At 36.6% G+C, this 22,834-nt stretch overlaps 1 protein-coding gene across 2 annotated transcripts; it reads right to left on the reverse strand.

Moving 5' to 3' along the window:
* Window positions 1-2,930: 2,930 nt before the first annotated feature.
* Window positions 2,931-22,518, reverse strand: LOC18422675 (F-box family protein). Of its 2 annotated transcripts, none has more exons than XR_016051112.1 (9): window positions 22,192-22,518; window positions 13,164-13,445; window positions 12,980-13,053; window positions 5,108-5,180; window positions 4,586-4,696; window positions 4,295-4,469; window positions 4,045-4,160; window positions 3,402-3,513; window positions 2,931-3,247 (listed from the first exon to the last, which is right to left on the reverse strand). XR_016051112.1 is itself a non-coding variant. In XM_006878557.4 (9 exons), the coding sequence occupies exons 1-9, from the start codon at window positions 22,267-22,269 to the stop codon at window positions 3,177-3,179; spliced, it is 1,041 nt and encodes a 346-aa protein (XP_006878619.1). In that variant the 5' UTR covers window positions 22,270-22,518; the 3' UTR covers window positions 2,931-3,176. The 2 variants fall into 2 exon arrangements, 1 of the variants encoding a protein (XP_006878619.1); XM_006878557.4 differs by having other exon boundaries at window positions 3,402-3,462.
* Between the last annotated feature and the right edge of the window lie 316 nt (window positions 22,519-22,834).

The following is a 22,834-nucleotide window of genomic DNA, read 5'->3' on the forward strand; positions in this document are numbered from 1 at the left end:
GGTCCAATTTATTTTAACTGGTTTCCTAATTTTTCTGTTTCTTTAACCGACCCAAATATCCTAGATATATTGACAATAAATCTTAAAACACATGGATTCAATATGGTCCATGGTTCACAAAATCTTGCTATAGTCTATAGAATATATTATAAGGTCATGAATACATTAAGTCCCAATATCTTAAAACTTGATCAAAAAGATCAAACAATTTTGTTCCAAACAAACATAGAAAAATCTAATATGATAGTTCCAAAAACCATAAAATGGTCAGACATAATACTACCCCAATCATGGGCATTACAAAATGCCAATCAACCACAAGAAATTCCTCAACATCATATTCCCAATCATATAATAGAACACACCGATGGAAATGTAGAAATACAATTTCAAAATACAAATTTACAAGTACAAGATGATATTGATATTAATAAGAAGAGAAATAGTAAACAGAACATACCAAGTAGAAAATCAATTTCTCACAACCCAAATGTTATCATATTACCTCCTCCTCCTAGTCATCCTTCTTCATCCAATTCAAATATATATATATATATATATATATATATATATATATATATATATATATATAAGGTTAACCCATTAGTTCACAGCTACGTATGAGCCCAACGGCCAAGTTTCAATCTGGACTGATTTAACAATCAGGACCTTATTTTGTATTTTAATTTTAATTTTTATTCTATAAATCCAAATTACTTGAAATTTTGGACGTGTATTCTTGAAAAATTTAATAATCTAATAAAAATATCAAAAAAAATTTGTAAGAAATAAATTGACCAAAATACCCCTATAACTTTGCAGAGGTAGTTTGATCAATTTATTACAGATTATTTTTTTAACATTTTTATTAGGTGAGCCTTAATGAGAAGTATAGATGCCTAAAATTTCATGTGATTTGGATTTATAAAAAAAAAAAAAAACTAAAATTCAAATATGAAATGAGATCGTGGCCATGAGAATATCCCAAATTGAATCAGGGGCATTGGGCTCATATGTGGTTGTGAGCGAGTGGGCTAACATCATCATTTCACTATATATATATATATATATATATATATATATATATATATATATATATATATATATATATAGAGAGAGAGAGAGAGAAAAAAAGCTAAAATGTGCAGCCTAGCTTAGATAAGCTAAATGCGTCAATGACCCAGATTGAATTTGGGCCGATCTGACGATCACGGATGTCCGATAGTGTTTGAATTTTAATTGTTTTTATATAAATCCAAATCACTTAAAATTTTAGGCGTAAGTTTTTCTCATCAAGGCGCACCAAATGAAAGTATACAAAAAAAATTACCTTAAAAAAATAATTGACCAAAATACCGGCAATTTTGGTCAATATTTTTCATGTAAAATATTTTTTAAATATTTTTTGAATATTCACCTTTTTTTTTTAACGCACGTCTAAAATTTCAAGTGATTTGAATATGTAGAAAAAAATTAAAATTCAAACACTACCGGACATCCATGATCGTCAAATCGACCCAGATTCAATTTGGACCGTTGGCGCATTTAGCTTATCTAAGCTAGGTTGCGCACCCTATATTTTTCTTATATATATATATATATATATATATATGAAAAAGATCCTATCAGCCCATGGGCTGACAGCTACAGTGTAAACCAACGACCCATATTAAATTTGGACCTAATCCAATGGTCACGACTTCATTTTTTATTTAAATTTTCATTTTTTTTATAAAAAACCAGATCACTTAAAATTTTGAGAGTCCATTATTAAAAAATAGTAGAATCTAATCAAAATATTAAAAAATAATTTACAAAAAATAAATTGACCAAATTACCCAAGAAACTTTTCAAGGTTATTTTTTTCAATTTATATTTTATGAATTATCATTATTATTATTTATTTTTATTAAGTACGCCTTGATGAGTAGAATGTACGCTTAAAATTCCAAATGATTTAGACTTGTAAAAAAAAATAAAAATTCAAATATAAAATAAAATCGTGACTATCAGATTGATCCAAATTCAATCTGAACCATTGACTAACACTGCAACAGTCAGCAAACAACAAAAAGGAAAGTTGAAATTGTTTTTTATGCTGAATTCATCTTAACGCACTTCAAAACTCAACGACGAGTTTTTTCCAACAAAGACATAATGGAGGAAAAAATTATGCTTGTTTTTAATTTCTATTCAATTTTAAAAGATATATATTTTGATTTTAATTTTAAAGTTTAATTCTAAAGATTTTTAATTTCTAAGGTTTAGGGTTTTTATAAGTTTTTTTATTTATTTCTTGATATTATTCACAACTACTATTCACAAATACCATTTATATGGGTAAATTTGTTATTACGCAATTTTAGTTGATGTTAAAATATGCCAGTCATTTTAAACATTATGCCGATATGTAGTGTCCTTGAGCATCGAATTATAATACATATAAAGTGTGTGAGACAATAAGATAGTCAATTACACAATTTTTAAAAATTGATCAAGAGAAAAGCTTAAACTCTAACTTAAGATATGGAGAAAAAACCCTAAGCTTCTTTGAATTATACTTGTGTTTAGCTTGTTTCTTGCTAATTTTATTGTTCTCTCAAATTTTCAAAATTTTCTACATTAATATGAATATTTGGGAATAGATAAAAAAAAGAATAACGAAAAAAATCGGTAGAAAAAAACAACCATACAGGCATATTTTGTTGTTCCATACAGCTCTATTCGAGAAAGAGACAAAAATTGAATCTATTAGACTCAAATTTTTAAATGATTCATTACCCACCTTTTCCTTGTCGGAGTGAAAAATACTTTGATGGTTATATTGCTTTTGAATACTGACCAAAAGAACCTTGTGTTTCTTGCTTTAAACGTCTGTTCCACAAAAAGAACGATACCTGTTACAAGTGCTGCCTACAGCTACCACATGATTTGCAAAACATTATTTGAGCCAGATTGAAATTAACATTAATACATAATATTTCGCCAAATACTTAAATACATCGAACCGTGTAGACCGCTACATCGGTTGTAATGAGAGAGAAAATGACAAGATATGCCATACAGCCAGAAACACATCAATAATTAATTTCAGTCCACAAACTTTGATATGGAAATAATAGAATTCCCTCGTAAGCCAGCAAAATCCACCAACTGGCATTTGGAACCAAGAAAGATCAGCAAAACCTCAATGCGCGCTCCAGCTCCTCCTCATCCTCACAGTTATAACCCAACAGATATGCGCGTGCTGCCAACATATTAAAAAATCAGAAATCATCAAAATGAGAGAGAGAGAGAGAACTGAACCTGCACACATGACTGTTTAATATGAGCATTCTAAAGGTAGTTGTTCACTGTTTTGTTTTTGTTGTTAAGGGCCAAGGGTTGAGAGTTAATTTTACCAAATCGGCCGGAACCCATGAAAGGCTCTGCTTCATCTGTAACACCGCAAAGTTGTTGGTCCTGTCGTAGCAACAATCACAAATTAAAGAAACAAGTGGTTGGGTGCCAAGTCTGCAGATGGAAATACCACGATCATAAAGAATACTAAAGAAAAATAGTTATAAATCACGAAACAAATTCTCAACCCACCAAAAAGAAGAGAAAGAACAAGGCACACGCTAATCTGAGGTACTAGCCCACCAAGGTTTCTGGGACTGTGAAATTTAACCACATGTTCCACACTGTCTTTCGCCCAAAACTCAACGAAGCAACTCATTTATCCCAGAAAACACACACACAGATGCTCAGGCACACATCATGAAATTTAATTGTGAATGAAAGTAGTCTTTGATAGTCATTTTGTTTTGGGTATGAACTAATCTTTCACCATCAGTTAAAGAAAAATCTACAGAAAAATCCTGTTTTATTTTTAAATTTAAAAAATAAAACAGATTTATTTCTGTAAATTTCCCTCAGTTTATACTTATTTATCAATAAAAGGTTTCAATTAACTTAGACAATTGAATATCATGGATCTGCAGTTCAGAGAAATGTCACTCAATATTCGACCTGGAAAAGTAAATGTAGCAATGAATTCCTTACATTATCAATTTCCTCCTCTGAAGAAAACCATCTTTCAGAACAGTGTCCAGATATAGCACACACAAGAAATCCACCGAATGAATCCACAAGCGTCTCCCGACATGTGTCATCACACACTAAAATAATACAAAACAAGGCCCCCTTTCAGTAAAGAGCAAAGATACGCCTGTCAAAAGTTTTAGAAAACCAACAAAATAGTACCACAACAAAAGAAAAAGGAAGAAGGTAAAGTTCATATATTGCTACTTACCATGAACACGCCCAGTCTTCTCACAGAGATATACATCTCCAATTTGGGAATAAGAGCATGTATTTCCTGAGCATGTATGACCAGCCACAGATTCATCAGTGAGACCTCTACTGCTTTTCCATATGGAAACTTGATCAGCCACTGTTTTGTCGAGAATAATATTATCATCATTCATCTGCACCAAGCCACCAACATAAGAGTTATAGATTGATGATTTGATGACCTCTATTAAACAACAGTTGCCTACTGCATTAGTAGTCAAACATAACAGAGAAGGGTGAGGACTTTTACTTGTGAAGGAAGAGGTGCTTGGCTTCGTTTGGCAGCCTGCATTTGAATGTAATACTCCTTGAACTCAGATGGAGTGTTCTTAACAAATTCAACCATGTCCTCTCGATCACGCTGCCAGAAAAATTAAAGAAAAGGGAAATAGTAAAAAAAGAGATGGAACATGGAGTTGCAGAAGTAAATTATCAACACTGTCAAGTGTAAATTATGGCTATTGACACAGACTTGTACAAATACTTTTACCAGTTGAAGCAAATTATCAACAGCAAAAGTTCTGTTATTCAAGAGTCAAAACTAGTAAAACATCAAATCACCCAACTTGTAAGTTTTTGCTGACAAAACTATGATATTCACCATTATTCGTAACTATTGAGAGAACTGCTAAGGTTAATCAATGAGAGACGATTATTTGAAATCAACTTCTATTTTCAACATCTCTCTCTCTCTCTCTCTCTCTCTCTCTCTCTCTCACACACACACACACACACACACACACACACACGGTGTTGGAATTACATGGCATACCTGAATATAAAGCATTTTCCAGGCACAGGCACGTGGCTTCCCTGTAGATGATGGACCCCACCGCATACAATATCTGAAACCACGTTAAATAGAATGTTACCTGTCTCAGTATTGGATAAAGTGTTACATTGTGTGCAGACTAAATTGGATTTATGGAAGCCAAATTTCTCTCTTTGGGAGGGAGGGCTACTTTGTTGCAATCTTGCCTTGCAAATTTCCTCCCTATTTATCAGATGTCCTTGCTTCAAATGCCGGTGGTGATAATTAAAAAGATTGAAAACATGATGTAGGATTTTCTATGGGGTTCATTTGGAGGAAAGAGAAAATTCTATCATCTTAGGTAGGATAAAGTGTGCACCCCTAAAAGTGAAGGAGGTCTTGGAGGGGGCGAAAAACAAGAAAGAGGAGGTGAGAAAAAGACGAAGAAATTCTAAGGAGTGTAGAGTTTTTTGGAGTTAGAGGAGAGGGAGAAGTTGTTTATGCAGAGGCTGGATCGTCTAGTATGCCAAAAAGAAGATGGCTATGAATGCTTTCTTCCCCCACCTTGATCCGGAGATTCTGCTACGAGAAAGGGGTCAAACAAGTTTAGAGACCCATTTTAAGAAAGAAGATAGAGATAAGGTGGCCCAATATGTGGCCAGGGGTTCTTCCAAGCAAACATTTCTTTTAACGTCGCTAACTTGAGTAGCTTCCAGACTATGTTGGAAGTAGTAATCCAGTTTGGGCCAGAGTTTAAGGCTCCATCTGCTTATGAGTTTAAAAGGGCCATTACTTAGGAAATAAGTGGAGCTAACCAATAACTATTTGAAGACCCACAAGGATGTGTGGGGTGTATACGGTTGTACAATCGTGACTGATGGTTGGAGTGATAATAGAAGCAGAAGCATCATGAATTTGATGGTATCTATTGATGCTTCTAACAAGTCCCATGATGCAGAATCCATTTCTAATTTGGTGGACCAGTGCATCGAGGAGATAGGGGAGGATAAAGTGGTCCAAGTAGCGACCGATATGTTCCTAGCTAATATGACGGCCGCTAGGTTATTGATGGAGAAGAGGCCGCATATTTTCTGGTCCTCTTGTGCAGCACACTGCATAGACCTCATGTTTGAGGCCATTGGTAAGAAGCAGAGATTCGAGATAACCATCCAAAAGGCGAGGAAAGTCACAGTTTATTTATACAATCACACTCAAGTAAGAACCTAACCTATGTTATATAGTATACATTATACTATGGTTATAGTATTATGCTGCTTTAGTTTGTTACTTATTTTGAGTCTTTTGAATGCATTGAGTCATTGAGGGTAATTGTCTGAGGGAATTTTATGTGGTTAGGTCTTAGTTAGGATGAAGAAGTTTACTGATGACACAACTTGGCGAGGCTTGGGGTGACTAAATTTGCCACCTTCCACTTGTCCTTGCAATCTGGATATGAGCAGAAGGAAAAGTTGAGGTCCATGAATGTATCTGAGGATCAGACCAAATCCAAGTGCTCCAAAAAGGCTGACGAAAAAGTTGTTATGGAGATAATATCATGGACTCAAGATTTTGGAACAAGGTACAATATGCCTTGTATGTCTTTCACCCTTTCATAAAGGTTCTTAATATGGTTGATGCTGAGAAGAAACCAGCTATGGGGCATTATCTATAAAGCCATGGAGGATGCAAAGGAAGAAATCAAGAGATTTATTCAGCATAATGAAAAAACGTATGAGGATTGTTTGAAGATCATTGCAGAATGGAACTATTAGCTTGAGAGGCCCCTACAATTTGCAGGATACTACGTTAACCCTGCTCACTTTTACACAGATCCTACGGTATATAGCCGGCTCACGTTCATAAATGCATTCAACCAGTGCAATGTAAAGCTCAACCCTGATCCTGAAGTGCAGGACAAGGTAATGATGGAGGTAGATTTGTATAGGCTCGCTACTTGGTCTCTTAGTAAGGAGGTGGCAATCAAGCAGAGGTTCAAAATCCCTCCTGGTAAGTTTAGAACTTCCTCAATTTGATTTTATGATTTGAGTATTTTATTCCAATTACCCCAAATACTTAATTTACTAAATTACTACAATTACATTTACGTAAAATAAGTGCATGGTGGATAGGCCATGCAGGAAGCACCCTTATTTGCAGCAGATGGCCATGAAAATACTAAATCTGACTTAAACTCGTCTGAATGTGAGCACAATTTCAGCACCTTTGAAATGATAATATTACTATTTACTTAATAGTTAATAGTTAGTTTAATACGTACTTTTTTTTTTTTTGGACAATGTTAACTCTTCTTCTTTTTTTTGACAATAGTTAGTTAGTTAGTTAGTTACCTATTACATAATAACTAAGTAAATTTTTTTCTATTAGGCGCATATAAGAAGAGGAACATACTAGAGCATATGCGACTGAACGGCCTAGTCTTTGTTCAGTATAATCAGAAGTTGCACGAGCGCCATCGACAGTTGGAGCACAATGAAAGGAAAGTTGTTGATATTGGTGACACATGCGAGTGGCGAGTTGATGCCAATGATGATGAGGTATTCCCTAGAGAGGGCTTGACTTGGGGCTAGGTTCGTGAGGCTGCTCGGACAGCAATGCCCCCTGTGCATACCACTCGGGCTCAATCTCAAAGCCAAAGAAAGGGGAAGGAGAAGGCCCAGCAAGAGAAGGCAATGGCGAAGAAGAGGAAGAGGGTGATGAGATCAAGAGAGGAGGATGAAGAGGAAGAAGTAGATTCAGAGGAGATGAGAGATGACACTCAATATGTGGAGGACGATGACTCTGATGATGGAATGGCATCATCATCATCATCAGATGCTCTTTTAGATCCACTTGAACACCCAGTGTCGTGATGCCATAGAGTTGTTTGGTTGACATTAGAGAATTGGGGTGGTGACATGTCACATGTATTTCTTTTTTGGTTTTGCCTAGTTAACTTCGTGTATCATTTCTTTGGTCAGGGGAAGCCGAATCCAAGAAATTCCACCTTATCTCTTGGGACAAAGTCTGCCTACCGAAGTATCTTGGGGGGACTCAGAATCAGGATCATGAGGAAACATAACACAGCCCTGCTCGAAAAGCGGTGGTGGAGACTCACAGCCCAAAACAACTCGCTCGGGTCCTAGGTCATTCGCAACAACTATAGAATCTCGCCGGACTCATGTCTCCCTGAATGAAGATCACCGAGTAGGACCTCAAGAGCTTGGAAGTCCTTCTTGTCTTTTGTCTTCCCTTTCTCTCTTCAAGCAAAATATTTGATTTCACCCTAGGGGAGGGGCAAGAATTCGATTCGGGTCAGACCTTTGGGTGGGCCACACCCTGTTAAGGAACCAATTCCCATCTCTTTTTTCTATTGCCACCAACAAATCCTCCACAATTGCAGATGAGATGTTTACCTCCAAAAATCGTCGGGTCTGGAATCCCTCTTTAAGACGCCCCCTTTCTGATGATGAAACCTTGGAATTTATCACCTTGTCGGCTACCCTACATTCTACTTTCCTCACCCTCCCAAGCTTGGATAGATTGGTGTGGACCCCTCCCCATCGGGCTTCTTCTTGGTAGCTTCCTTCTACAAAAACTCTAGCAGCCCCCCACCTTCCCCCTCACTCCAACCTCGGTTTTATCTAAGGTGTGGTCCACTATTGCACCACCTAAAGTTGGAGTCTTTAATTGGATAGCTTGCTCAAAAAGAGCTCAAAAGGAGCCCTTACCGTAGATCAACTACAAAGGAAGGGTATCCCCATTCCCAACCTGTGCACTAGGTGCCTTTGCAAGGAAGAGATGAACTCTCACCTCTTCATTCATTGCAATCTTGCCCTCAACCTCTTGAGCCAAATACTTTGGCTGTTTGGACTCACCTAGGTTACCCTTGCCTCCCTGCCAGCCCTTCTCAACCCCGCCTTGGATTCTCCTTGGCTGAAGGCGGGTAGACTTCTATGGAAGGCGGGTAGACTTCTATGGAAGGCTTCCATTGCAGCAGCAATTTGGGTCATTCGACCGAAAGAAACTCAAGGATTTCTGAGGTCTCAAGTGCAAAGCTTCGGCCCTTTTCCACAAGATCACTTCTCAGGTCATCTTCTGGGCATCCAATCACAAGGCCTTTGCCGGTATTTCGGCAACATCTTTCCTTCACAACTGGGAAGAACTTCTCCAATTCGAATCCCCTCGGGTCTCAAGAGCCAACAATAGGTCGCCCCCCCACCCGGTAGGCCTCATCAAACTTAATTTCGATGGATGCTCCCTTGGTAACCCAAGCCTAGTTGGAGCAGGCAGGGTCTTTAGAGATCACCACGACAACACTCCGGCTTCCTTTTCCACGCATATTGGTCACACAGACTCTCAGCTCGCAGAGTCTACAGCTCTTCTCCTAGGCCTCAAAATGTTCGACCACTCGTGGGAATCATCACTGATTGTTGAGGGAGATGTCAAAAACATAATCTATTGGGCTGCTGGAAATGCCCCTCCCCCTTGGTACCTGACCTCAATTTCTTATGAGATTACGCATACTTGCAAGGATATAGCCATCTCATGGAAGCATATCTGGAGGACGCCAAACACCTTGCCAGACCAACTGACTAAGGAGGGTGAGAGGGCCCAAGCTGCAGATCCATAATAGTTGCGACTTTTTGCTGTGTTTGGTTGCTACTTTTCTTGCTCTTGGTCCCATTTCTTCTTTTTTCGAACAATTGCTTTCCTTTCTTGTATGTCATGTGTACTTGGGCAAAACTTATAAGCCCTAAAATTTTTTGTACAGGGCTCCTGTTCGGTGGCCTAATTGTTTTTCCAAGAGACCCGGTCTGTGGGTACTCTAGATGGTATATTGTAACCCCTTCTTTTTAATACAATTGTTAACTTCATCAAAAAAAGAAAAAAACTTCGTGTATTATTTCTAGACTTCTAGTTTTCTATAATGACATTTGGGATTTCAAGCATTTTGATGTCTTACAATCTCGGAGTATCTGTATCCGTCTATAAATCTATTATGTAACTATAATATTATGTTTCCTCTTTTTCACAAGGGGTTTGGGGCTCTAAAATTGCCCTAAAAACTCCCTAAGGCTTAAAAACCCTATCCTAAGGACTCCTCAGTCCTTTTTGCCTAAGGAAGGGGGGAGGTTTTTCTTCTGGGAAGGGGATCCCCTATTCCGGGTCGGGCGCGTGACCGCCCCCCAAAACGCCTAGGCCCGCCTGCGCTTTTTTGAACATTGGATGGAGCTCATCATCAATCCATAGCCATTGCTCCTTGAGATGATTCCTCATAATCAATTTCAGGTTGAGTATTTGGACACTACTTACTTTCTTTATACTTTCAGTCCGTTTAGTAAGATCCACTTACCAAAAAAATTTAAAAAAGAAAAGAGAAGAAAAACTTCATAACAAAGGGTAGCATGTGTAGGATCTAAAGGGAACTCACCCTTATATATCAATCGATTCTGGCAAGAACCCTTTGATCAGTAAAATGAGAAACAAGCAAGTTTACTCTCAATGACAATTTGTTGTCATGGGAATCAAACGAACTGAACACATGGTTAAAAGAGCATGGTTTCTACAGAATAACCAAAAGATACACATCATTTTCATTAATACTGAGACATGAAACACCATTCCTACAAATGCCTCCAAGAAGATCTTGAGATTATATACTAACAAAATTCAACGACTAGTTCGAGAAAACTATCAATCTAACTATATTGTTCTTGCTAATAATTATACTGCCAAAGAGGCATTAATATTACAAACTAACTAAAAAAGCTTGAGGTGTGGATCTCCACTTCACACAAATGTATAAATCTTAGGTGTCGAAATTCAGTTATAAGAAACTCAGAGATGAAATATTATCAATATGAGAACATAACCAAGGAAAATTGCCATATTAGCCCAGTGTTTTAAAAGCGTTAGGGGCACCTAAGCGGTTGGGAGGGTCCAACAAGCTGCCCAGCGCCTAGGCGGGCGCCCAGAACCTGGGCGGCCCAGTACAAAGAAAAATGTAAGTCTAAATCTAACATTATAACTATATACCACATAATCCATAATTCATATTTACATGAATGAGCAGAATTTAAATAGTCCATAATCCATATTTTCATACAATGCTAGAACCATACAAGCATACATACAAGAGTTAGATAGTAGAAACTAGAAACTAAAATATAAGAAAAAAAAAATAGACATAAAATATACAGTCTAAGACTCAATAGTCAACACCAAGAGTCAAGCGTCTTCATTCTTCAGTCATCAACATCATCAAAAGTAGTAGGGTAAGCCTTATCATATGCATTAGATTCGAGGCCATCATCATCAAAGTCATCTCCCTCTTCAACATAAAGCTCGTACTCCTCTGTTTCTTCTGAATTTGCCTCTGTCTCCTCTTCTTCTATCTCCCTCTTACTCTGTGCAGATGAGGCCCTAGGAGTCTTGGCTGCTCTACCTGGTGCCTCTTCACCATTTTCTTTATTTTTATGCTTCCCTTAACTCAAATATTGTATAATTCCCTCCCTGGTAGCCTCAGTAACATTTTTATATGAGGCAATATCCACCTTAATACCGATAAGGTGTTTCTTGAACCGGTAAATACCCCCACTAGTATCCTTTCCACAATAGTTACACCTAACACAATTTTTGTCATTTGGATTCGAGTTATGACCACACTTCCAACCGGGATCACCACTTCTAGAAGAACTTGGAGAAGATATTTCCATAAAACAAGGCGCAAATGACAAGGATGTTGTTCATGTTTGTGTTTTACTGAACTCATATATTGGTTAATCTCCTGTCTGATAGCTTCAGAAACATTTTTACAAGGGGCAACATTCCCTTTAATACCGGTAAGATGTATCTTAAACTGGTTTATGCCCCCTTTCGTATCCTTTTTAACAATAATTACATCTTATGCAATTTTTGTCATTCGAATTCGGTTTATATCGATATTTCCAACCCAAATGTCCACTTCGACTAGATATTGAAGAAGACATCTAAAAATAATACAAACGATCTAAAAGATAAAGTTTTGCACTTTGATTGCTCGATCTCCAAACTTCCACCTCTGAGATGTATTCTAGTGTTAAAATCTTCAAAAGCACCTTCTAATAGGTCTAAGAAAACTCCAAAACTAAATCTAATCTTAATGGGTGATGTTTAGATCCATTTCTCGTAACTTTGAGAAACATTTCTCGTAACTTTGAGAAACACGTTGATCCAATGAAAATCACAAAATCTAGTTTTTTTTTTTTTCTTTTCTTAAGTTTCTCTCTCTCTAAAATGGGCTCTAGTCGATTTAGGTATCAAATGAACCTAAAACCCACCTTTAAAAACAATTTTTTTTCAAAAAAACCCTCAACAAATGGCATTTCTGCCCCAAGGTGGGGCGCAAGCCCTGGGCGGCCGCCCAGGGACCGCCCGCCTAGGGCTACTGGACCGCCTAAGTGCTAAGTGATCCACTTTTTAAATCATTGCAGTTAATCTATTACCCTCCTGTAGTATTTGCTGACACACTAAATTGAAGGATGTCACTCAGTAACTTATTGAATAAGATAATACGCCACAACAAACTGGAAACTTCACTGTGTAGTCTTCAGTGACAACCAACACACAAACATCCATATACACAACATGCATCATAAAACAAGCAAATACTTAACTGCATGCATGGAGAGCCACAGAGAACATAACTAATAGTAATACCTTCTTAATCACTAAAGGAAAGAATTTATATTCCTTAGAAACCTCTGTGAGCAATTGTGCTTAAATAATAGAAAAGTGGTCATTATAAGAAGAAAACCTGATAACAAGGGTTATTATAATTGTTTTTTTCGGATTTCTCACGAATACATTGCCAAAATACACATCTAGAAGAACTGGATTCACATATATACTCACAAACGACGCCAGAGGAATTCATCAGATGCAGCAAAGCTCAGGAATCGACAAACTAATGAGCAAGAAATCAGATCCTGGAAACAAGGTAAACAGGGATATCAATAATTTAAACTAAAACAACTCTTTTAAATCATATGCACTCTTCATTGAACGGAAATACAGCCTTCCCACACCAGATTATCACCTCTGATGAGAGAAATTTCAGTATATGATGAAAAAGTTCCGGAGGTATCTTGCTGAAATTTCCACTTTCGATATGCCTTTGACCGTGACAGGAAAAACTAGACTGAGAGCTTTCCCCATATGACCGAAATATGGGTCCCACTTTTATGGCATCACCACTTTCCACAGGATTCTTGTTATTGCCATTGTCACAATTGCATCTATTCACAGGCATGAGTTCTGGTGAACTTCCGACTTCAGTGTCCAGATGTAACCTCTTCTTTGGTCTTTCTGTTGTCTCTTCCTGGAAAATGGTAGCAAACTCTAAAAGGGTCAAGTTCAATAGCCCATATCTGATTTGAAATGGATAATAACTCTTTTGTTAACCATAAGCAAATAAACAAATAATCAAATCCATTGGTTCAACTCAGGAAGCGATCAAATTGACATAATAACATATTTAAAAGATATCTATGGATTTCACTCATTTGCACAGGTTTTATTTATTTGTTTTATTTGGTAGTTCAGCAATAGGAATTGACCTTGGGATGTAGCATTTCAACCATCAATAACTGACCAATCAGGCCCAAGGCCAATTCCTAGAAAAGAGTGGGTCAGGTTATTTGGGTTTTCCAGGACAAACTTCAAGGGTTTAAACCTTTGACCTCACTCACCCAATCTGCCTGTCAAACATTTCCATTAATTAGAAAAGCTAACTGGAAGAAAATATCCAAACTAATGATCCACTAAGAATTCCAGAAACCACTCCAAGCAAATGTTTACCCATTCATGCCCAAAGTGGATCCCTCCCATGGGTAGTTAAATTCAATTTTGATCGCTTTCGGAACACTTCTAAACCAAGGTAGCAGGTTTTATGATGATATTAGTACATAGGCTTGCCTAAATTTCTGTCAGGACCTACCTTGCTAGAACTGATTTAATGTGGTTAATGGGTCCTTTGGAAAATGTAGCTCTTCGCATTGCTATAGTTATAGCTTAGCTCATGGGAGTTATGCAAGATGATGTTGTTTACTTTCTACCATGCACTTTATGAGATTGAGTAGGCAGCTTCCTCCATGGCTAAGGAAGCCATTTTCCATGTGACGCGATTAGAATATTGATTGCTTTATTAGGTTCCTCCTTATCATCTCTCTGTTTTTATTTACTGTATCTTTTATTCTTGTTTCCTTGTGTCTTTTTTTGGGTAGCTGAGAAGTGGGGTCAGATCTTGTTTCCCATGTCTGTGCATGTTGCTTAACAAAATGAAACTGCCAATATAAAAGTAAAAAAGGCAAAAGAACTATAATTTTTTTTACGTAACAAAAAAATGTTGGGGATGACAACACATACTTGTAGTTAGTATGTTTCTCTCGTATTAATACATAAATTGCCCAAGAAAAGAAAGAGATAAATTTAAATGCACATATCTATGTCTATGAAATTAAAATCACCATCATCATTATCCTAACCTTATCCCAACCATTTGGGGTCATCTTTCATTATGGGGATGTGGCAAAAGTTTCCGTAGGCTGCCAACCTAACACAACCCTCCTTTCTCATCCAGGCTTACGAAAGGTAAATATAAAATAAGACAACTATAAAGGGAAAATTTCGTACAAACCCCAATTCCCCATCTTATTTCAAGGTAGACCCTCATTCTATTTTCTTTCAAAGGTCATAAAAAAACCCTCAAGTATTTCAACATACCCCCTCATCTCTTCTCTCCCACGTTTATTCACTTTTGGCCACAAAAACTAGCCCCAACAAATTGTTTTATTCCATCTCAATCCAAAATCTTTTTTAACCCTATTTTGTACTTCTTGAAAACTCTCTCACTCTCTTGCACACACGTGCGCACACACAATTTAAACACAATTGAATTCTTCTTCTTTCTTTTTTTTGGCAAAATCAACACAGAATTGCAAAAGTGCAAAATAGGGTTAAACAAGCTTTTGGATTGAGATTAAATAAAATAATTTGTTGGGGCTAGTTTTTGTGGCCAAAAGTGAATAAACCTACGAGAGAAAAGATGTGGGAGTACGGTGAAATACTTGAAGGTTTTTTAATGCCGCTTGAAAGAAAAATAGAATGAGGGTCTACCGTGAAATAAGATGGAGAATTAGGGGTCTATACAAAATTTTCCCAAATATAAATGTCAATTTATAACTCTGCCCTTACATAATGCTATATCCTTAATAAGGTTATCTTTCCTATACTAGTTCAAGAATATGAGTGGCGGTGTATCTAGCCACAAGGGAAGGCGATATTTTTCTCCATATCACTTGCTAGGTGTTATATAAAGAAGGCATATACAAGATCCACGGCACTATGCTACTAAGAGAAGCTGCAAGAGTGATTCGGCTTGCTTGACACCACTGAGAAGAGATCCATAAACTCTCTTGAAAGAAATCAAAGACAGAGAGAGAGAAACACAGGTCATGGAACCATATAAGGTAATCTAAAACACCTTAAGCTGATAAAAGAAAGGCAAACTGTATGGTCAACTTCCCCATCATTACCATCCAATATTCCAAACAATAAAGCGGATAGAGATAACCCTAAGACCATACCATCGAAATGACATGTGTGTCATACTATACATAGCCATAGGAAATTGTGTTTTTCCATTAATATTTGGAAAAAAAAATTGTTGAGACCTTATATATGAAGCAAGACTCATAAGGTACTGCAAAAAGGGATTATTGAAAAAGAAGAAGAAAATAAAAAACTTAAACTAGAGAGTAATGCCAACAGCGAAAGGAAAAGCATGCCCAATAATTGCTCAAAAGGTTAAACAAGAGATAAAAGACTATTGAAGCCCCCCAGAAATCCCAAAGTAACATATTCTTTTACTAATCTGTTGATCGAGATTTGACACCTGAAGTGAAGGCAACAAAGCATTCAAAGATCCATAAGACCCATACAGTCTGAAGCCCAGTGGCTCCAAAATATAAAACCAAACTATCCAATCCAAGTAGTCATGCAACTTCTCCACATCTACCTGGCAGAACATCCTTTCTCTTCTTTAGATTGAATCAGAGTACATATAATGTTCCTAGAAGTTCTATTATTTGCACTTTCACTCAGAAAATGGGTTTCCTACCAACAATTAAAATTTGTTCCTCATTCCTAATTTCTGCTCTCTTCATTATACCCGGCCAAAACACTGAGATCTATCATTAGTCATTTCATAACAGGAGGATTAGAAACACAATGGTACAAACACGTACACTCACCCTTTCAAAGAAATAAATAACTGAAAATTACTGATACAAACTAAATTAAAAGGATACAGCAAGACCAATAAATCCATGTCGAACCAGAAGAAAGTCAAACAAGCTTTGAATACCTTTGTCAAACCCATGTAAGTAATAATGTCGCAGTTATTATTGAAAGTTGGATAGGGTGATCTAGCACGATATATATTGTTTTTAATTTTTCTTTTTTTTTACCAGCTAGAACACTTACAGAGGTCCAAATACAATAAAATCAACTTAAAATAAACAAATATCAATTACAAAAAAAGCTCTCACTTGCTGCCACTAATAAAAACTTCTTTTATTTAGTAAACAAAAGCACATAATGCTCTTGGGCACAAGAAATCACAAGACTACAAACCATAGAACAAGATGCCAGAAGATTATCTCAACTGGATGTTCTATCTCAGATCTTCAAAGTATGGGAAGCCTTAGGCTACAACACTTTAACAAATCAGAGAGCAATGGTGGAACTATGGGCGAAGCAAGATGACCTCAATGCCTTATGAGTGGGGGGTGCCCCTTTGGGACGCTAGGGTTGTGTGCCCCTCCTTTTTTTTTTATCTAAAATTCGAAGGGAGGCTAGATAAGATGTGAAAGATTAAGAGAGAGATGGACAGCGGGTGGTGTGCCACCTTTGAGGGGGGGGAGAGAGAGAGATGAGAGGTGTAGAGAATTGAGCCCCCCATGAGGCCTATTTATAACTTTCTCTAGGGTTAGGGTTTTTTAAGGTTAGCCATCCTTATAGGTAATAGATCTAGACCATTGATCATAGGAGACCTGTGGGGTGCGAGATCTTAACTATACAATCCTTAGATCAACCATCATGATTAAAAGGAAGGTGCTAGAACATTATCCTTCAGCTTCCTTAACCTAATCCTATCAAATAAAAATAATATGAAAAATATACTATACTTGCCTTACTTTTCCATAATCTTCTTCCACATGCTTTAAGTTTTATAATCAAATCTTTTAATTTCTCAAACTTTCCCCTTTTGTTTTAGTTGATTGAGTGCCTTGATAACCTCATCAAAAATTAGAAAGTATACAAAAGGAGGTGCGCGCCACTCATGAGGCCCTTATGTGGGCCCCACGCACTTCCCACATCTATCATAATGGTGGGCCCCCATATATTTTATACTTTATAAAAAACTTTAAAGGATTTTTAGAAAAATGTAATTATTTTATATTTCTCTCTGAATATTTAAAACAATTAAAATTCATTTTCTCTTCATTTATAAATTTGCCGAAACACTCCATCTTCTACTGAGGACTATAACACTCACTTTCTCAAACCGAGCCAGCAGTTCCCATGACCTACAGACCATCACAGGGATTCATGATTGGGCTACCAAAGTCAGCCAATATATGAGGAGGCACAATCCTAGTCTATAGGTTACAGGTTCCCCCTTAAAGACAAGTCCAAGGTGACACAAAATTTGTACAACCATAACTCTATGGTGCATATAGGGGTCATCTCTCGTACATGTACATGTATCACCCTCAATGGTGCTTTGCTTTCCCAATACGGCTACCATATGTACATACCATGTGATGGTTCAAGATGAGGTTGTGGCCCTCGTCCCTATAACCCCTACCATCACACACAAAGGTCACACAGTCCCTTGGCTCACTACCCTAGGCAGCTCCGACCTCATCACGGGATAACCCTGCTAGCTCTCATGAGTTGTGATCTATGCTCAGGTATTTAGGGTTTTGTAACTCGACTAGCCTAGTTCGTTAAGCCTAGTCTGAGTCTCGGCAAACATCATTTGCCAATTTTGGTCCCACTGGACCATACTCCCACTGAAGTTCATTGTTCCTCTGTATCAAAATATTGACTACATGCTCTCAAAAGGCCTTTAATGGCCACAAAAACCCAACAATTCTCATCTTGTTTTTTTGGCCAATGAACATCCCTTCCATTAAACCAACAATACATCATGAAATATGAAACACTATTTCAGGCATATGCAACATTGGACAAAATAAGCATATTGCCTTATCCTACATGTAACATAATGGAGATAAAAGGAGAAGATGAAGAAGTATTGTTCTTTGAACGCCCTCGCTCTTAATACGAATATAAACTACAAAACCACCCTTGTAACGTAGCCCAACTGCAATTTCCCACTCTAAGACATACTTATTATGGATCCAAATGTGTTACAATAAGCATGGTTCCTCCAAGTCAATCAAGTTGAATAAAAGAATACTGCAATAGTATGTAAATTAAAAGCCTATGCAGTAAAGACATTATCCAGGTCTTGATCAATTCATCACAAGTTACAACGTTTTTATTTTTGTATTTAAGAGACTGCATCCACACTTCCACAACTTTGCATCAATTATAATATGAAACTTGTATTTCTTTCTAGCACTTTTGTCATCATCCAAGCTTTATCTCAACTATTTGGGGTTAGCTACACAAATCTTGTTCAGCCATTCACTCTATCAAGGGCCATATCCTTAGTTAGACCATAAGTCACCATATCTTCTCTCACTACTTTCATTCATGCCCTTTCAGGCCCTTTCCTTATCCTTTTAGAGATTTCCACTAGAACAAAATAACCCCCGAACTAGTGTTGTTCTAGGTCGATATTCCACATGACCAAACCACCTAAATCTATTTTCCCACATGTTATCGCCTATTGAAGGTACCCCCAAGTTCCCTCGAATGTATTCATTATGAATTATATCCTTCCTTGTCTTGCCACTCATCCATCTCAACATCCTCATCTCAACTACACTAATCTTTCTAACTCTTACCATCGTGTGAATTTAATATTCCAATAAAAAAGTAGTTTCATAAATTTCAAGTAATCAAAGTTAACTTTGCAAAATAAAAAAGTTAATTTATATGGCGTAATTAGTAATAAAAGCTAGCAAAATTATCACTAGTATCCCTTATAATTTTTAAAAGATTACAATAAAGCCCAAAATTTTGTTTTTTACGCTCTAACCCATTTTCCTAAAACATTGTCATACCAAAGTAACCCCTGTATGGTCCTATTAGAATTAGATATATTAAATCTGTGGTGCATTTGGCACATCCTGGCCAGGGAGAAAGCACCAAAGGCACTAGGGTTTTGTTAGATTTGTAGCAAAGCAACGGTTCTAACCAATGTCACATGGACACCACCGTATGTGTCTATCTAGAACAAACGGTAAAAGAAGTATGTACTTTTAGACGTTTGTATAGTGTACAGTGTGTATTTTATATATATATATATATATATATATATATATATATATATATATATGCCCACTAGCTCACAGCAAAAAATGAGCCCAACGGCCCAGATTGAATTTGGGCCGATCTGATGATCACAGATGTCTGGTAGTGTTTGAATTTTAATTTTTTTTCTATAAATCCAAATCACTTGAAATTTGGAGCGTGTGTACATAAAAAATAGGTGAATTGCCGAAAAATATCAAAAAAATATTTTACATGAAATAAATTGACCAAAATACCCCCGAAAAGTTTTGGGGGTATTTTGGTCAATTGTTTTCCTCGAATTATTTTTTATTTTTTTATTAAGTGCGGCTTGATGAGAAGAACACACGTGCGGCTTGATGAGAAGAACACACGCCTAAAATTTCAGGTGATTTGGATTCGCAAAAAAAAAATTAAAATTCAAACACTACCAGACATCCATGTTTGTCAGATCAGCCCAGATTCAATCTGAACCGTTGGGCTTATACTATTCCATGAGCTAGTGGGCTCACCCAAGATTTTTCCATATATATATATATATATATATATATATATATATATGTAAATTCCTATAAAAAAAACATAATGTGACAAGTAGTCTAGGCAGTAGCATGCTCTTTAGAAGGTGAGGTGAGAACAAGGGATCCATGGTTCAAAGCCCCAGACATACATTACTTTTTATGTCCTTTTACATTTATAAATAGATATAGATAATAAGTAACCTTCTCTATCACAAAGCATGTACATGCCTAGGCAGTAGAGGCAATGTCACCTTGTTAAAAGGTCATGGGATCAACCTCTCCAGCAGCCTTTAAAAGAGTTCCTCGCACTTAAAAAAGGCTTTTCATGCTTGGGGGCTGGAGGGGGTGGGGGGGGGACACATTGTTTATAGCACGGGTGGAGCTCCAACCCATGACCCCTCCAAGTTGCATGTCTACAATACCACATAGCTACTTTGATTTTAGCAATAAAAATAGAAGACAAAGTGTCGACACCAAACTCAAGACCAGTGCCATCATGTTTAAGTGTCAACATGTGTTGACACGCAATATTAAACCCAAATAAAGTGTTGGGGTAACATTGGTACTAACAAAATGGTAGCACCTACTGCTATGGATCAATTAGATCCATATCAACCTATAGTGCTTAGCGCATTTGGCACTTTGTGAAGTACCAAAGGCTTTATTAGATGCGCTAAGAATCTATTAGATCTATGGCACTAGGTGCGATGGTTCTGTTAAGACCGTATCATCTTTGGCACGTTCTGAAATTCTAAAAAGCACAAAAGGCCCGATCTGATCTAACAAAATTGTAGTGCCTTTTGCACAACTACGGATCATAGAGCAACATGTATTTTGTGTAGCTATGGATCTAACAAAACTGCAGCACCTTTTGGTGCGTCCTCCCAGACAAGAAAGTACCAAATGCGCTATGGATAGATCGTAGCGCAAGTCACTATTGTTCTAATAGAACCGTGGCAGGCTTGTTGTGGGTATTAACAAAAAACATTGGGATTTTTGTAAAGGGAAAAGTTTATATAAAGCCGAGGCTCTAAACAATCCAATTAGAGCCCACCTCAAAAAATTTAATAGAAGAGGTTGTTTTGATGTCCAAATATCTTCAAATTGATCATCTCGACATCAAGATGTATGGACATGAGAAAAAATGAATTTCAAGTATTGGACATAGGGCTTCTTGTAACGCATTTTTGGATTGTCAATTTTTAAAATTTTCAAGTGTTCATAGATCTTCTCAATCTACACTATTTTTGAAGGTTTAAATTTTATAATTAAAGTTGAAAATATATTTTAAGGCTATCACAAAGATTTTCAATATTGAAATCACATTTCTCGATACTATTTGAAGGTGGGCTTTAATTTGATTGTTTAGAGCCTCGGCTCTATACAAACTGCACCCTTTTGTAAATACAAGAATTATAAGGGATAATTAGTGATAATTTCCCTAAAGTTAAATTATATGAGATAATTTATATGAGATGCGTTAAATTATATGAGATGATTTTGGTCAGCTTAACCAAAAAAATAAACGTTAATTTTTTCACAAAGAGATCCTTTACGCATACCAAAAGTCATACTCAACAATAACATGACGTAATATATAGCAATTTTATTGCGATACAAGAAAGCTTACCAAGCTTACAGCAATAAGTTTCCATAATCGCGATAGAGTAAATGATTTTTTCAAAAAGGAATAATTTAAATACACTGAAAGTCGTGCTTATCAATCACAAATCCGTTATGTATAGCAAAAAAAGACATGCTTTATTGAAATACATAAAGGGTAGCCTAATGTACAGAAATAAATTTCCATACTTGCAACAAAATAAACGATATTACCAGATATTTAATTTCTCAAATTGAAACAGTGAATATATGATTTTCTGCAGACAATTGAACCACAATTAAGCTAAATTAAAAAAGGTACACAATTACAATAATCGAAGGCAATGTAACTATAGACCCAGAAGAACATCATAATATGTATTTCCATAAGCATAACCAATTGTAAAGAATCATATATATATACCGATACATACAAATTCAATGAAAACTCACCGCGTCTGAATCCTGAGAAAGGACCTCTGATTCAAGGAATTGAGCTAGGGTTTCATCTTCTTCGTCAAAAGAAGTCATAATGGAAACCTAGGTTTTCAGAGATAAAACCCTAGCTATCGTATTTAAGAGGAGGAGGAGCACGAGACGAGCTCTCAAAACCCTAACAACGAGATTTTCAGAAGAAAAAAAAAATCAATACAAGGACCTAAGAAACTCTAAACTAAGATTTACGGAGACGAGAAAGCACAACATAAATTCAGGAAACACCAGAAATCAGAGGATGGGTGGTGAAAACCCAAACCTAAACCTAACCCTAGAATTTCAGGCTACAGAGAGGCACGCCTGGGACCAACGTTAACCTACGGTTGAACTTTTGACGGAAGTATTTTTGTAAAACGATTTTGTGCTCTCGCGGGACAAAAGTTCATTTGCTCCCTCGGGCAAAAACGAAGCTAGAGAGCAGACCCATGACGGTTGCATCATTTGCAACCTATGACTAACACTAAGAAAAAAATAAAAATAAATAAATAAATAAATTCAATCACACACTTATGAACCTGACAATAAAAAGCCATAAAATTGAAAATAGACGATACATTTTTTGGAACCTTAGTTTTAAATAACTCAAATTTCATTTTTAAAA

This window comes from Amborella trichopoda, chromosome 3 (assembly GCF_054954075.1).
Source record: "Amborella trichopoda isolate Santa Cruz 75 chromosome 3, AtrichopodaSantaCruz75HAP2 v2.0, whole genome shotgun sequence".
Classification (NCBI taxonomy): Eukaryota; Viridiplantae; Streptophyta; class Magnoliopsida; order Amborellales; family Amborellaceae; genus Amborella; species Amborella trichopoda.

What these genes read in the sequence shown, in the direction of transcription:
- LOC18422675 (XM_006878557.4), bottom strand. Translation starts at nt 22,269, where the DNA reads ATGACTTCTTTTGACGAAGAAGATGAAACCCTAGCTCAATTCCTTGAA. An exon ending in TGAAATTTCTCTCATCAGAG is followed by an intron (nt 13,054 to 13,163) that starts GTGATAATCTGG and finishes CCTTGTTTCCAG; the next exon opens with GATCTGATTTCTTGCTCATT. An exon ending in GAATTCCTCTGGCGTCGTTT is followed by an intron (nt 5,181 to 12,979) that starts GTGAGTATATAT and finishes ACGTGGTTTCAG; the next exon opens with ATATTGTATGCGGTGGGGTC.